The 17352-nt window shown below is 37.7% G+C and overlaps 1 protein-coding gene across 1 annotated transcript in view; it reads left to right on the top strand.

Moving 5' to 3' along the window:
* Window positions 1-8741: 8741 nt before the first annotated feature.
* Window positions 8742-17352, top strand: part of eif3ea (eukaryotic translation initiation factor 3, subunit E, a) — a 33915-nt gene continuing 25304 nt past the window's right edge. The window contains exons 1-3 of the mRNA XM_060869866.1: window positions 8742-8901; window positions 9241-9358; window positions 11993-12110. Coding sequence (XP_060725849.1) covers window positions 8812-8901; window positions 9241-9358; window positions 11993-12110 — 326 coding nt within the window. The 5' untranslated portion in view covers window positions 8742-8811. The remainder of the gene's footprint in view (window positions 8902-9240; window positions 9359-11992; window positions 12111-17352) is intronic.

The raw sequence follows: 17352 nt of genomic DNA, 5'->3' as shown, positions 1-17352 counted from the left end.
CCCACAGTGCAGCATGGTGGTGGCAACATCATGCTTTAGAGCTGCTTTTCTTTAGCCAGAACTGGGGCCTAGGTGGAATATTACAAATAATAATTAATAAATAATTAATAATACCAGATGATTTTAGCTCAAAACCTTCAGGTGTCTGGTAGAAAGTTGTAGATGAAAAGGACTTTTACCTTTCAACACAACAGCTACCCAAAACATGCATCCAAACCAACAAAGGAATGGCTTAACCAAAACAACATCAATGTTTCTGAATGATTTAGCCAGAATTCTGAACCTGAATCCAACTCAAATCCATTGGGTGAACTGCAGTGGGCTGAGCATAGGAGATGTCTTTTCTTATTGTTTTTTACTTAATTTTTATATGTTGTAATTTCACATCGAGGGTGGAAAAGTCTTGCATGATTGATGTCGGTTTCATTTTTTTACATCACTTTTTTACATCACAAAATCTTTCCATTTTAACTGGGGTGTGTAAACGTTTTATATCCATTGTAGTCAAGATCTAAGCACCAACAAGCTCAGAAAGGAATAGTTTTGTATAATTTGAAACTGAATTTAGTGTTTAGATCTTATTGTTGTTTGTATAAGTCTGTGTAATGGATGCAAAAAAATAATAATAATAATTGCGGAACTAAACAGTTACTACATGATAAATGCCTCACAGTGAGTGGGGGGTTGGGGGTCCTGTAATATGCTGAGGAAATTTGTCTGTAACCACAAACAATTATGAGCCTCCCAAAGACTTCAGAAGGCTTTTTTAATAATGCTCATAACATATCTAGTGTAGCACCAGCATAAAGTGAAAAATCACTCTGCTGTGAAGCTTTACAGGCACTTGCCAGGATATATGATCACTTTTTTTAACTTAATGACCATAATGCAGGCCTTTTGTTATCAGACCATAACAATAAAGGGGAAACTCAAATGGCATGTTTACAGTGGAGTTTTCAGGGCCATGTTTTACAAGCATCCACTCTGCAATAGTCCTTCTAACATTACTGTGCCATGTCACGGGCATTTTTTTCCCCTTATTCATAGTCTGGGCTTTGGCTCCTCATTAAGGCTGTTTTTCGTCTCTCCCAGGTCTGGGAGACTGAGAAACGCCTGTAAGCGCCGGGCCACACAAAGGTGCAGAGAAATTGGCCAGACGTGGCTGCTCTGCAGACCACCCTCTCACTACCCAACACACTTGGATAAGAAGCTGCAGGGGTTCTATACTACGTATGGTTTAACAATACCTCCCTACAGCACAGGAGGTGCCTACAGGCCTTCAGAGCAGTCACTGAGAGGGCACGATGCCAGACATTTCCTTACATTGCATGTATACAGTTTTCTCATTTACTGTGTTCCCTGTTTCCCTGTGTTTACCTGATAAACATATTTCATTTCTGTGATTCTTTGTATGTGGTTATTCTGGTGTCTAGGAATAAGGAATTAGATATGAACACGTTTTCTTTAAAAGAGATTGAAGTGATTTGTGAGATTGCAAAGCCCATTTATTTTTTTAGTCTACTGCTATAACACAAAAAAAAATGCTGTATGCTTTTACATTTATGATATTTGGCAGACACCGTTGTCCAAAGTGACATACATTTTATCTTATTTTTATACAACTGAGCAAGAGTTGAGGGCCCAGCCATGGTAACTTGCTGGACCTGGGATTTGAACTCACAACCACCTGCACCACCTAGATGTAGATATAGATGTGTATGGACCACCTAACTTTAATTTGTTCACATCCACAGCATTTAACTATTTATAATTGCATTTAATTCCATTAAAAACTGTGTACTGTTTGGTGCTGCACTGTTTCTTGTAATTTATTGTACTATACTGACTTGCATACATTAGCACTTTATGTAGTGCTGTGTAGTGTACTTTCTTTAGCTTTTAGTTTTAGCTCCTTAGTCCTGGAGGAACGTTGTTTCATTTTACAGTATTGTACAGCTGTAAATGGTTGAAATGATGGAGAAACAAGAAACAAGTATATAAGCATACACTCAAATGTTTGGGATCACTTAAAATTTTTTATTGTTTTCCAAGAAAACACCCACAAAATTAGTCTGAATAGAAAATATAGTAAAAGAACAGGACATGCTGAAATTGCCAGCATTAGAAATAATGATTTTGATGGAAATGACAAATGCTTTCTTCATATTTTGCCTTTATAAACAAAAAACACTTTTTGCAGCAATTACGTCCTAGCAGACCATAGGCATTCTAGTTGTTAATTTTTCAAGATAATCTGAGGAGCTTTCACCCTATGCTTTCTGTAGCATCTCCCACAAGATGGATTGGCTTGATGTAGTCTTCCTTCATACCCTACGGTCAAGCTGCTCCCACAACAGCTCAATAGTGTTCAGCTCTGGAGACTGTGCTGGCCACTCCATTACAGTCAGAATTCCGGATGACTGCTTGGTCTTTAAATATTATTAAAAACATTTTGGAGGTGTGTCTTGGGTCATTATCCTGTTGTAAAATCTTGTGATAGCTTTCCTTCCCCTAGGTTCCTTCCACTCTGTACAAATCTCCTATTTTACCACCTCTAAATCACCCCAGTCCATCACGCTGCCTCCACCATGCTTGACTGAAGGTAATAAGAACTGTTCCAGCATCTTTTCATTTGTTCTACGTCTCACAAATGTTCTACTGTTTGATACGAAGATCTCAAACTTGGACTCATCTGTCCACAACACCTTCTTCCAGTATTCCAGGGTCCAATGTCTGTGCTCTTTTGCCCATCTCAGTCTCATTTTTTCTTGGAAATTTCCAGCAAGAAGCCCAGCATCCTGAAGTCTCCTCCTCACTGTTGATGCTGACACTGATGTTTGACGGGTACTATTTAGTTGAGGACCTGTGAGGCATCTTTGTCTTAAACTACACGCTCTCAGATATATGTCTTCTTGCACATTTGTACATCGGGGCCTCCCACTCCTTTTTCTGTCCTTGTTAGAGCCAGTTTGTGCTGCTCTCCAAAGGGAGTAGTTAACAGCATGATAAGAAAGTTTTCTCTGAATTTTTCGCATTGAGTAGCCTTTGTTTCTAAGGACAACTGAATGCCGTGCTCCGTTGTTTGCTTCATTAGTACAACGGTTCTCAGCTGTGCAACACAATTGCTAAAGGATTTTCTCATAATCAATTAGCCGTATAAAATGATTAACTTGAATTAGCAGCCAAACCAGTAGGTTGATGCAGAGGACTGACAATTGGCCTCTGTTAAAATAATAAGCCTCTATGCAAAAATGTAAATCATTCTTTAGAAATAATCGGACTAACTTTAATTGTTTATGAAATGTATAAAATTGTTTGTGAATTGCATAAAAATGTGTTATTTAAAGGAAAACAAAGAAATTTGCAGTAGCTGTAGTATAGTATACTTGTTTCTTGTTTCTCCATCATTTCAACCATATGCAGCTCTATATATGAACCACTGATTCTGACTGAAGCCACAAGTAGAATGTTAACTCTACAGCTTTGAACTAAAGATTTTTATTTTAGTGATTTTTTGTTCTACTGAAAATATTCTCTGCTGTACACATTAGAGATTAATTTAACAGTTATTCCACTTTTCTACCCTTGTCCCTTTTGTGTGTGCATGTGGAATACTTAATTGCAAAAGTTATTCTATTTGTTGACATCCGCACCACTTTCCTCAGTCAGTATGGGTGGAGGAATAATAGAGGCGTGTGTGTGTGTGTGTGTGTGTGTGTGTGTATGTGTGTGTGTATGTGTGTATCTGTGTGTATGTGTGTTCGTTCAGGCCGTTTTGGAGAATCTGCACAGTTCAGTTTCCAGACAGAACAGTAAAAAAAAAAACAGCAACAACATCTGGGGTAATCAGAACTACTGTGGCAAACATTTTACTGTCTCCCACAACAATTTAAAGCATCCATTTCCATATGCAAAAGCAAGACATGACCAAAAACAGCAAGAAGCTTTTTAAATGTATTTTTTAACAAAAAAATATCTTACGCTTATGAACTGAACTTACGAACTGAGAGCCTTACACCATGATCCTTGAGCTCATTCAGCACTTCCTTTCTCAAATGAGCTTATGAAAATGAAAGTCAGAATTAGTTCTTCATGAGGTATAAAGATCTAGAGGGGCCTGGGTTCACTACTGTCTTTAAAGTACAGACACAGACAGGTTTCCTATTTGCTGTGGCAGTATAAGTGTTTTCCTCAATAGCATTTCAACATGTTAATCACCTTAAGCATTCACAGTTTCCCTCTGGAGCAAACCAAACCAAAATTAGGTATGATTCACTCTAAAAAAAAAGCTTCCTTCTTATAAATGGCACAGTTAGAGGAGAAATGAGCTGCTACAAAGAATTATTGAAACTTAACGAATAGTGTTTTTGTACGCCAGAATTTTACTGGACTTGTGTCAGCGTTTGCCAAGTCCTTCTTTTCTTGGGTTCCATGACTCCATCTTTAAATATGTTTGCAGTGACCTGTAATAATTATTGGATTTCATGTACAGGTTGTGTCAGCATCTATAACCACAAACTGCATTAAACCCTGATTTATGTGTTATTAATCATTAGGTAATGTGTCAGTCTTACACAGAGAAAGTTTTTTAAGGAAAATCTGACAAGGCAGCTTAAAATGATCACAAAGTATATTTTCTGCAGTATTATAACTACAGATGAACAAGGCTACTACAAAATGTGTTTTATATTTATGTGTGATGGCAGAATCTTGTATTCAGTATGACTCAAATGTGAGAAAACACACAAAACTTTCAAAATCAAAAACACACAAAATGCACTCACTCATCACTCATCACAATATACATCCATGTCTACAGCACCATCCATATTAAACCTTTTACGCTTCAAACTGTTTACAACTGTTTTTGCGCATGGTGTCTTGCACATTCACTCGATTGCTGTTTTGCACACCACATTTCAATGCTATTACATTAATAAGTGTATATATGTTTAATAGAACCCTCTTTGTTCCTAATCGTCTATTTTTGCACAATGTACTGTATAATATACAGAATGCACACTGGTTGGTGATATTTTGTGTATTTATTTATTTGTGTAATGTTTGCACTAGGTTGTACAGATGTACTTTAGGTGACTAGGACAACTTACTTTAAGTCCTTAGTCCTTTAAGTACTTTGTCTCATTTCACTATGTACTGCGTGAGCTTTATATGGTTGGAATGACAATAAAAGCTTCTTGACTTGACTCTTGATTTGAGAATACAGTTCAGGAAGATGAGAAACATGCTGTAAAATACCTACAGTAACAATACCTAGTGTAAAATATGTACTTAAACAAAAAAAAGATAAAAGAACAAAATATTAAGGTTCTAATAATTAAACTGAAACAAATGCAAGAAGCACAAAGAGAGTCACCGCTTATGAGGGTTGGAGTGTCTGCTACTACCGGCGGTACTAACACTAGACAATGGTATCGCTGTCCTCTCTATGGCAAGAATTGCTGGTTTGAATTTTGGGGAAAATCCCTTCCAATGACACATCCTGGCACTGGAAGTCCATTTTCAAGCCATGTCTGTAGCATTCTGTTCTCCCTGACAGCATTCCGCCAACTGGCGCCTCCTGAGCTCTGATTGGACAGTATTTCGTATTCACACATCTACATACTCTATACTGCTCTGCATGCAGTGGGGATTCCCAATAGCTGTAACTGGCATGCTTGTGTAACGTGTGCTAGGGATTTAATGAGCTTAGACTCCAACTGACGTAAACGCAACAACATATAAACCAAAATAGTCAGTTCTGGGAAAACTCTAAGGCCTGACAGATGAAAACATACCACTGTAGTGTTCTCTACAACAGGTTCATACCACAGTGCTATTGAAACGTTCTAATCTGATTGGTCAGAAGGTGTTGATTAGTTTTCTGTAACATTTCTGCTCTGACAAAATCAATAGTATCAATAGTATCAGCTCATTTAGAAGAAACTTTATGGCAGACATTCTACTTTATCTAAATCTAATAATAACTGGATTAAAAAATGTTTTGCTATTTAAAAGGAAATCATAATTTAAGTTCTCAACAAGGAGCTAATTATTCATTCAACATTTATGAAAGGAGTCTCGAGGGTCAGAGCTTTGTAACAGTCAGTAGATTTTCTGCCATGGCTTGGGAAAGTGCTTGGGATAGAGGACTTGATGCTTTATCAGTAACATGCCAATTGATTTTTTTTTGTCTAACTAACTTTAAGAAAAAACGAAAGGACCCAAACCATCACAGGGTAGAATCACACACACACAAACTCACACACCTGTTCACACACTACAGATTTACACTTCAGAGATGCCTTCAGTGCATGTCTTTGGCCCAAGAGAGGAAACAGGAATACTGTACCAAGAGGAAACTCCCGAAGCACAGAACGAACATGCAAACTTTACACACAGGGTGGAGGAAGGACAAACCCTCATGCTAACTTCTAAGTCACTGTGCCCCTGCCAGTACTGATAATTTTCCTACATGTAGCATGCTGTCCAATCATATTTTATTCCTTACATAAAATACTAAGGCATATGACATTATATTGACTTAATGAAATGGTTATTATATTATATTGACATAAAATAAATAAAATGCTGCACCAGAATCAACTTTTAAACAGTAAATAATGTCATCTGAACAGTCAAAGCATAAAAATACAGAATAATATCCATCAAATCTCTGAGTTAACTCTTACAGTGAATCATCAAGTACTGAAGAGCTGTATGTTTAGGCAATTTGTGTATGTTCCCATGGTACTTATTTCATTTAGATTTAATTTTCAGTTTAATTCTGAGTTCAGATCTTGCAACAGTGTGCTCAGAGGGGTTCAATGGAACAAAAGAAACCCGAGAAATTTGCTTTCAGAATAAACGTGTACGCAAGATTCTGTTCATTCATTCCAGTAAACACATAATGACGATGATGATTCTGTTTCTTCTTCTTCTTTTTCTTCATGTTTCAGTTGTTAAATAGTTAGATAAATTAAAATTAAAACCGTTCTAAATTGCAGGGCTTATGTACAAATTTCAATGTATATTACTTAAAAAACATTTATTTTCAAAATATGGACAGAAATGACTTCTTAAAATATTTAGCATTAAAAAACGTAGTGTTCATTCTTTCTAAAGCTTTCTATATGTGCATCTGAAACAAAAAACAAAAATAGTATATTTTTGTTAATTTCACAATGTCAGGTGTATATTACAGGTTTGTTATACATTTGGATAACAAAAGATAAACCATAATTATTCAAAATAAGATTTGATTATGCTTTAAATTTCAAACAAACCGAACCAAACCTTGGTGTATTTTTCGGACGAGTCATAGGAAAGCAAGTATAATGGGATTCTGTCCTATAACAGGATTGTTCTAGAATCTTTCTATGTTCATGCACATTATAAAGTCCCTGCATTATAAAATATACAAGAAAATGAAACACACACAGAAATGAGAACATACTAACACTAACACTCTTAATGGCTACCCCACATTATCCTACAGAAAAAAGCACTTTTGTACATAGTGACAAAAACAAAACCTTTTACACAAATGTATGCTATAGTGCTAGGATTCATTTGTTAAGACAGATTTGCTTTTACTTTTTTCAGTAGTGTCACCACACTGTCAGTAGTAGTGTCTGTATCAGAGGCAGAGTAAAACAAACCTAGCCATAATGACTACTGTGTGTTTCTGACTCATTTCTACCTGAGGTCAGGGTTTAGAAAGCCAGTTGAGTGTAACAAGAGGGAAATTGTTGTGGGATTGTCTTACGACAGCGCCATGTGGCTGTCAGGAAAACATGGCACTCGTGGAACCTATTAGAGATGGACCATTTAGGAGCTGATATTGGCTCTTCACTGCGCAATATGGCTAGCACATGGGCATCTTTATGAGACAGCTACACAAACATGGAATAAAAAGCTGTGCCTTTTATTTGCTTTTTTAAATCTTTTGTCTCATCTGCCATAATGATCTGATTTAGCAGAATCTAATGTATATAATATTATGACATATGTTTTTTTTTTTATTAATTGTACATTGAGATTGTGTAAAAATCCTGTTCCTTATTGCACTACTCTTGTTCTGCCAGCAAAGAATTAAACTATCATACAATTTCAAGTATAAAGCTCAATCTAATATCTCCTAAAAAATATAAAAAAAAGGAAAGTATCCAATTTTAAAGCATGTCTAATGTTCTAGCATATTTTACAGAAATCAGTGACTTTTCTTTCACTGAGAATGTGACTAACATCATATTTTTAAATTTGCATATTTCAGAACTGGTCTCAGAAATCATGAAATCATTTATTAGTCTTCAGTAAATGCTTTATCCTGGTCATGGGACAAGGCGGAACCACAGCCACACATGAGGGCATCTCTCTCTCTCTCTCTCTCTCTCACTCTTTCACACACACACACACCTTTTACAGTGATACTACTACTACCACTAATAATAACAAATAACAATAACAACAACAACAACAATAACAACAACAAAAACAATTATAATAATAACAACAATAACAACAACAACAACAACAACAACAATAATAATAACAACAACAACAATTGTGTCCAAAGATTTGGCACAATTTACAATCTTTAACACATAATAAGTCTATGAAAGTTAACAGCTGACATATAAAAGATACAAAACATGTCAAATTATTCTCCGCACAAGACTCCTTTATTTAAACTATCTTCGTTTCTTTCCGTTTCCGTTCGTTTCCCTTCGTTGCCATATGTCACTTTTGTACGCCGCTTCGACCGATAAAGTTTTATTGTTTTGAACCGGATCCTTTTCCGCGGCCAACATGGCGGAGTACGACTTGACTACAAAAATTGCCCATTTTTTAGACAGACATCTCGTTTTTCCTTTGCTGGAATTCTTGTCTGTTAAAGAGGTAGGCACACAGTCAGAGTTAATAGTGAAAGTTGTTGTATGGGGGTGTTTATTTATATCCATGGTTAGTGTTTTTAAGCACGTGTTCGAACAGATAGCATCAGCTAACTAGCCGGTTAGCTAGCAGGATAGAAGCAGTTACCTAACCACATGGACAACACTAGTTATACATACTGATATTTAATCCCTTAATCCCTTAACTGCTCATATTGTGTCCGAGGTGTGAAAAGAAAGATTTTTTCGCCCAGAGTCACATTAACATCTGTGTTATCGGGCATGTGTCTTTAACGCGCCCATTTAGAAACATCTTGTTTTCTTGTTTACTCGCTTGTCACAACAGATCTACAATGAGAACGAGCTTCTTCACGGAAAGCTTGATCTTCTCAGCGACACCAACATGGTGGACTTCGCCATGGACGTGTATAAAAGTTTGTATTGTGATAAAGACATCCCAAACTGTGAGTACTTTCCCCCCTTTGACACTTAAGACACACTCATTAGTGCTTATTTGCTCTTTCGACCCAATTTGTTTGCTGTATAAGATGTTGTGCTGCAGACTACTGATTTAGTGACACTACAATTACCAAAAGAAGGCAGATGACAACTTTTTGTCTGTCAGAAAACGTAAAAGCTGACAGTCTTGTCTTGTTTTTTGTGCTAATGGAGATAGACACCAATTGGATTACACAAAAACTTACAGAAAGGTTATAACTTAATTTAACTATCATTTTTGTTAAAAAATTATGAAACTATTTGAGTATAAATCTTCTAAATCTAGTATGTTATACTATACACAGATTTGCCATAAAATGAAAATGTGATTTGAATAAGTGATTGTCTTGTTTCAGTAGGAGAATCAGAATCAGAACCAGGTTTATTGGCCAAGTGTGTTGACCCACACAAGGAATTTGTGTGGGTCAATTCTATACTTTACAAGACGAGATAATACAGACTATACAAGACAATACAATGTGATACAATATAGACAGTATGAGTATTAAATATGAATACAGAATATATGACTGATCAGTTATGTACATAAAGTGTGAGAAGTACATGGTAGTGTAAATAACAGTATTGTGCAGTGTTGTGCTTATGTACAATATGCAGCAGTAGTGTGTGTAACATATACGGATGATGACTGATAGTGCTGATAATGCAGTACTTATAGATATGAAGCAGGGAATATAATTATGGTGAGTTGTTAATCAGGGTGATGAGGGGCCTGGGGAAAGAAACTGTTCCTGTGTCTGGCAGTTTTAGTAAGCAAACCTCTGTAGCACCTGCCAGAATGGAGAAGGTGAAAGAGGTTGTGTCCAGGGTGTGAAGGGTCAGTAGTGATTTTTCCTGCCCGTTTTCTGGTTCTTGTATGGTACAAGTCCTCGGGAGTGGGCAGGGGGGCACCAATTTATTTATTTTTTTTGCTGTTTTTTATTTTAGCAGCTGTTAAAAGCAGGATATATCAGATAGCAAGTAAACAGTCAGTTCTCAAAGTTGATGTGTTGGAAGCAGGAAAAATGGGCAAGTGTAAGTGATTTAAGAGACTTTGACAAGGACCATATTATGATGTTTAGACAACCGGGTCAGATAATCTCCAAAACATGACATAACAAGTGGAACGAAGCTAGAGAAGTCCTGACAGTACAGGGGTGGCATAATAATTATTATAAGTGTGACTGCTTGATGGTGCTTGGGGCTTGAACCCCTGCGCTTCAAATCAACAATCCAGAGCCTTAATCGTTTGAGCCACTATTAAAGGAAACGCACAAATGATCATTCGCTATTAACAAATGTGTTTAATACACTGGCAAAACACCAGCAGGTTGTTGCAAACATTTTGTCTGTGAGCTGTGTTGCTCTACTCCGTCCAGGGTGTATCCTGCCTTGATGCCCGATGACGCCTGAGATAGGCACAGGCTCCCCGTGACCCGAGGTAGTTCGGATAAGCGGTAGAAGATGAATGAATGAGCTGTGTTGCTCTGTCTTCACCTCTCTCACTATACATCTGAGTCTGGCTCCCATCTTAGTTTTCTCTCAAAATGTTTAATGGTGACTTAACAGTTATGTATAGGCTAGTATAATTCCTTTGGACTGGCATTTCTTTTCTTTTTTTTCTCCATGTACCTGCCTGTTCATGGGCTATTCTCAGAAAAAGAGCATTGTAATAAATCTATAATATCAATTATAATTAAAAGTCTGAGACCACACTGAAAACTTTTGATTTCATATAACGTGAAATGAACCGGAGAAGATTTGTTACTAATTCCTGTTTAGATAGGAGCAAATGTGTGATAGTGGGCATGTTCACTACTTTGTAAAAAAAAATAAGTGTGATTTTCCATGTTTAATCTCTTGTAAAGAAGGATGTATTTAGACAACACAGATGGATCATAAGGTTTTGTACAAGCTTGTAGAGTCCGTGCCAGCTTGAGTGCACACTGTCATTACAACAAGAAAGGGAGAAACCGAATACTATGAAACTCTGCAGTTCATGTAAATATGGGCAATGTTGATGCAAGCAGTTAGGGCTCTGGATTGTTGTTCAGAAGGTTTGTGTTTATGCCCGAGTTTGGCCAAGCTGCCACTGTTAAGACCTTTGGGTCTGACTATTAACCCCTTCTGCTCCATCGCTGCTGTATTATAGCTGACCCTTTGGCCTGACCCTAATATCCAAAGCTGTGAAGAAACAAATTCTTCTTCTTCTTCTTTTTCTTCTTCTTCTAATTTCATGAAAGGTTATAAGTGTATATATTACAATTCAAAACTTTGTCATTTGTATTTAGAATTTTTATATTTCTTTCAATCTGCTTTGCAACAATTTCCATTGTTAAAAGTGCTGTGTAAATAACAAGGAATTAAATTAAACATCATTCAAAGATTCTACTTTTCACTCGTAGTCAGTGATAATTTATGAACATCGTCCTATTAATTTGAATGCAATCTGGAAGCATTTTCACCGGTGCACTGAGCTTGTTGGACCCCGCTGTAGTCCAGCTGCGCTCTCGTCCCTGCAGCTAGGTGCCTATGAGCCGCTGTCTACGTTCGTATCTGCACCCTTGTGTACTCGATGCTTTTTGTTTACTTTGTTTTAGCGCTGAGAGAGAAGAGGACTGCGGTCGTGGCCCAGCTGAAGCAGCTGCAGTCTGAGACGGAGCCGATTGTTAAAATGTTTGAGGATCCGGAGACCACCAGACAAATGCAGTCGACAAGGTGAGTTAGTGCGAGTGCTGCCGCAGCTCTGCATACAAACTCGCTCCCACTTGTAAAGAGACAGAGACAGCCACAACTGAGGGCTGGAGTAAGTACTGCTACTCAGGAGCGCTATAAACGCCAGCGGTCGACAACAGTGGAAACGACGGTATCACAAATTTTCCACCATCATCCCCTGTTCCGTTGACTCACTTTTCTGAAGGATCGGTTTGCCAGCAGGGTTTAAATACATTTTCTAGACCCAATGTAATTAAGCTCTAGGCTGGATGGATTGTATCACCTGAGTGAAGTTCACATCATCTATAGAGAATTGAATTATAATAAACGTAATACATGCACAGGGTTGTGCTGGTTTGCTTTTTATTTAGTATAATCTTTAGATTTGACTTGTCTGGACCTGACGGCCCATAAAAAGGTGTAAAGGGGGGTGAGGAATTGTGTCTAATGAAAACCTGAATGGGAACAAAACAGGAAGAAAAAAGTTAGTATTTGATATGTTCCCTCTAGCTAACACGGACATTAGTTTGACGTCCACGCGGCCAAGTATGGCAGCATTTTCTAGGTGTTTAGCATTTTTAGGTCTATTTGTGGATTCATTAACTGTGACATAATTGAAAGGAAAAGGCAACTCATGTTTTGCTATTTAGATTTTTGTTTGCACAGAAATTCAATGTATGTTTTGTCTAGGACGACTTGCTGAAGTAAGAATGCTTTCAATTCAGTTTATTTGTATAGCATGTTTAACATTGACTTGGGGTCAAAGCAGCTTTACAGTAGCATAGAAACAAAATAAAAGTTTATCCCTAATGAGTAAACCTGGGAAAACGGTGGCTAGGAAAAAGATTATATGAGGAAGAAATCTTGGGAGGAACCAGACTCATGTGTGTGACACTGGACAGTAAATGGTGTCGTTATAAATAATGGCTTTTCTACAACAGTTTACAGTCATGTGGAATTGTTCCACCAAGAGCTCCTGAGGAACTAATAGGTCAGTGTAATTTTATGTGAGTTCGTTATAGACTTAACACTAATTCCTTCCTGCTGAAGTCTTCTAATATTCACTGATGAAGACCCAAGCACAAAGCTGACCAACGCAATGGCAGTATCAGTCTAAAACCTTCTCGGGGAGGCAATACAGCAAGTAAGGACAACACGCAGACAAGTTTTTTGTTGTATTTGTCTTTTTTATCTGCTAGTTTAATTATTCAGGAAGAGGGTGGTCATTACACGTCGCTTGAAGACAGACAGTGACTCAGCTGTTCAGACATTCGGACATCGAGGGCAAGTTGATTCCACGGTCTAGGTGCCAGAACAGGCAACGTCTGCCAATTTTTAAATGAAAAAGCAAAGTCTATTTGCAATTACATTTTCCATGTTTGTCAAACTCGCCCCATAGTAAAATCCCACCTCCAGCACTGACTGACAGCTTACTGCACAAGGCAACTGAATTGAAGATACAAAGTGAATTTTCGAATTTTGGCTGCTCTGTACGCAACACAGAGGAAGCGAAACAGCTTATGGAGTAATTGCTCTTGCTATTTAAATGTGAGAGAGCCATAACTCGTAAGACACTGGGAAATTCAGTTGCAAATGGACTTTTGCATTTGAAATTTGGAAATTTGCACGTTTGTGTAAACAAACATCAAACAGTAATGCATTGTTTTTTATTTTATTTCAATTGTCTTAGTTCTTGAATTCACAAATAGAAAACGCAGTCTCAAATACCGTTTGCAATTCCACCAGGGTTTCCTTAGCTGACCTTTTCATTGCTCTGAACTCTACTGTAGTGACCAGCACTGGGGAGAACATTATAGTGCCGATTTAAAAATAAAACACAAAGTATTTAAAGTATTGGACGCTTTAGGGCTTTTGGGTGCTGGTACATTTTGACACTGATGGTGTCAAAATAGAGGCACATGACGGAAATATAAAATGTTGTAGAAAGGACATTTACATTATTTACTGGGGTGAGGATGTTGTCCCTTCTGAATCTGGTTCCTCTCGTCTCAGGGAGTCTTTCCTTTCCTCAGGTTTGCTCATTTGGGATACATTTTAGTCATATTATTTCAAACTTTACAATTTTTATTTTGTTTCTATGCTTCTGTCAAGCTGTGTTGAGACAATGTCATCTGTTAAAAGCACTATACAAATGAACTGAAGTGAATGAACAAGCTCGTAACCTGGATCAGCTCTGTATAGGCAGCATGAGAAGGATCAGAAATGACCCCTGATTCTCTCCCCTCTCATCCTCCGTTCAGTCACTGCCTCCAAACAAAAATCTATTTATTGTCAAATATTTCATTGCAATGTTTTGGATCTTGCTTAAACCCCATACTGAAAAGTTTTTTAGCTTTGAATTTATGAACTCCAATTGAACTGAATTATAGCAATAGTTATGTATGTTTTGAATGAAGAATGTATTTTTTCGTTTATGAATCACTTGATACCAGGGTCTAAAAAAGTTCAAATTTCTTTCCCCAACAATTGTGGATTGTAACTGAATCTCTGAAACAGACTAAACCAGCAGTCTAAACTTTAGTGGTTATATAATTTAATCATTGGTAAAGTTTGTACTGTTACTTTATATATATAGTAATGCAGACTTGTGCACTTTCACAGGCCTGTGCTGTGTCGATAAAGACATGCACGTATCAAGTAAACATATGTAATTGTGCTATGAAATTGAGAGGAAGTTTAGTTTTGGTGAACAGATTATACCTGAGGTGGGATACCGAAGACCAACAGCAATCTGTTTCAGCCGTTCCTCCAGCAACACAAAGCTGCAGACTGTGGATTAGTACAATTGACATCATGCTGTAGACTTTCGAGTCAACATAATTATTTTGATGGACGTGCAATATGCCAATATAACAATGTTTATACATTCATAATTGAATGTAATCAGTTTCAAGCTACTCGTCCTCCCCATGCGTTGCTCCTCGAATTAAGTCTGAGCATTTGTTTGGCTCTGCTTTCTGTGTAGTGAGACAAGCCCAAGTGAGTAATTTTGTGCTCTGATCATGCAAAGCTTTTTTTAAAAAAAGATCTTCGAGCTAAGTTTAACACAAACTAACCCAGTAACTGTTTAGGAGAAACACTTGACCTGCCTGTATTTTTAGCACCTTTAATAATGTTAAAGAGTTTAAACGTTTTTAAGTTGTAGGTGAAGTTTTTTTCCATCCAGTTTATTAGAGGGAAGGAAAAGCATTAGGTTTATATCGAAGGGTGTCTAGTGATTTATTTGCAGCAACATGATACGGTGGCATCTCTGCATGATCCATTTTGGATACGATGCATTTTAAAAGTACAATAGCTGAAACTTAATCATGACACTGTTTGTGTGATATGTGCAGACTCGTAATAGCACATAATGTAACAAAAGCTGTACATTAGAATCTAACTAAGTTAAACATGGCACGAGGGGAGGCGCATCTGAAGCACACTTGTTCCGGTGTTGGTTCCATGTCTTTCTGAATCCTGTGCTCTCTGCTACTGAGTTTCCCCAGACACCGGGACTGATTTCCTCACCCTGTGAGAAAAGACTGGCTGATTGATTGCTGTTCATGTGGAAGTAGGGTCGAGACTATACCATAGATGGTCATGTATTGATTCCACCAGGATGAGCCTGGTGTCGATATCCAGTATGGTGTCAAAAATAAATTGTTTTATTTCCTGCCTGAACCTTAACAGCCAAAGCTGTGTTATGAGCAGCGCAATAAAACATCATCTGATGCATTGTTGCTTCACTTGTCCATGCTGCCAAACAGATAAATGAATCCAAGCTATTTTCTTCTCTATTCTGGCACCTAGGTGGTGGAATGATCTTTCCCTAGATGTCCGAACAGATGAATCACTGGCTGACTTCAAATGATGCCTAAAGACCTGGCTCGTACCGAAGTACTTCAACTAGCACGTTTTTTTTCTTTTCTTGACGGAGGTATTCTCAGTCCGTAATCAAGTCAACGAGTATTGATGTATTCGTTGCCGGAGGCTTCATGTTACTTCTTTAAGTCACTCTGGATAAGCTCGGGTGCCGAATGCCGTAAGCGTAAACTTTATTCAGGGCAACAATGCTGAACAAAACTTTAGAACTCTCCAACAGCGCATGTACATATTTTATATTGTAGACATAGTTTCTTTTGAGTCGTGCTGTTATGTGTAAGGTGTCTGTGACACGTGTGTTTCTCAGAGCGTGATGGGATGATGGTATACTGTGCACATTCTCACAAGCCTGCGACCGCATGTTTGTGGTACGAGCTCCAGTGTACTGTACTCATATTTGGCAGGTTCTGCACACTGTAATGTGTTTTCGCTCCAGTGTTGTAATTTACTTTGAGAAGCTGAAGTACACCAGACTTTTGATTTGGGGGAATTTTCCAGTTCCTGCTTACTGCTGACCTAAAGATTTTTTCCCCCCTAAGCTAATGCACTATTATGCTAACATATCAGCTTGGGGGAAAAACACCTCTTAGGATGTGGCCAGTAAGTGGTCAGTAAGTTGATGGTTCAAGCCCCAGTACTGCCAATCTGCCACTGTTGGGCTCTTGAACAAGGCTTTTAATCCTCTCTGCTTCAGGGATCATGCATCATGGCTGACCATGTGCTCTGACACCAACTTCCTAACAAGTTGAGATATGTAAAATTACTTTTTCCTAAAACACTTAAACTAGCGCCTATTTCCCTGTTTGTTTTTATGTATTGTTTAAAAAATAAATAGGTTAATGGTATCATTCTCTGTGAACCAGTGCTGATGGAAACTTTAAAGCACTTTTATACAGACCGATACCATAATGTAATGGATTGTTAGTGTATATTTGATCGTAATAAAGTGTAGTCCACTCATTTTTCTATTTTCAATTTAGTTTTATTTGTAACCCTTTAATGCATATTGTCACAAAGCAGCTTTCTAAAATCTACATTTGCAACATTTGGCAGATGCCCTTGTCTAGAGCGACTTAGGTTTTATGTCTCATTTATACACCTGAGCAATTTAGGGTTAAGGGCCTTGCTCAGGGGCCCAGCAGTGGCAACTTGGTGGACCTGGGATTTGAACTCACAACCTTCCGATTAGTAGTCCGACATCTTGACCACTAGCCTACCACGAATCTAAACATAAAATTATATATTTTAAATTGACCCAAAAGGTGAAAGCTAGAGATGATGATAAAGAGGGAAAAGTCCCCGAGACAACATGAAGAAGAAACCTTCAGACACCGAAGGGAACTCATGTGACTAATCATTT

This window comes from Tachysurus vachellii, chromosome 5 (assembly GCF_030014155.1).
Source record: "Tachysurus vachellii isolate PV-2020 chromosome 5, HZAU_Pvac_v1, whole genome shotgun sequence".
NCBI lineage: Eukaryota > Metazoa > Chordata > Actinopteri > Siluriformes > Bagridae > Tachysurus > Tachysurus vachellii.
Note: the sequence above shows the minus strand (reverse complement) of the source record. Positions and strands in the feature narration are given on the sequence as shown.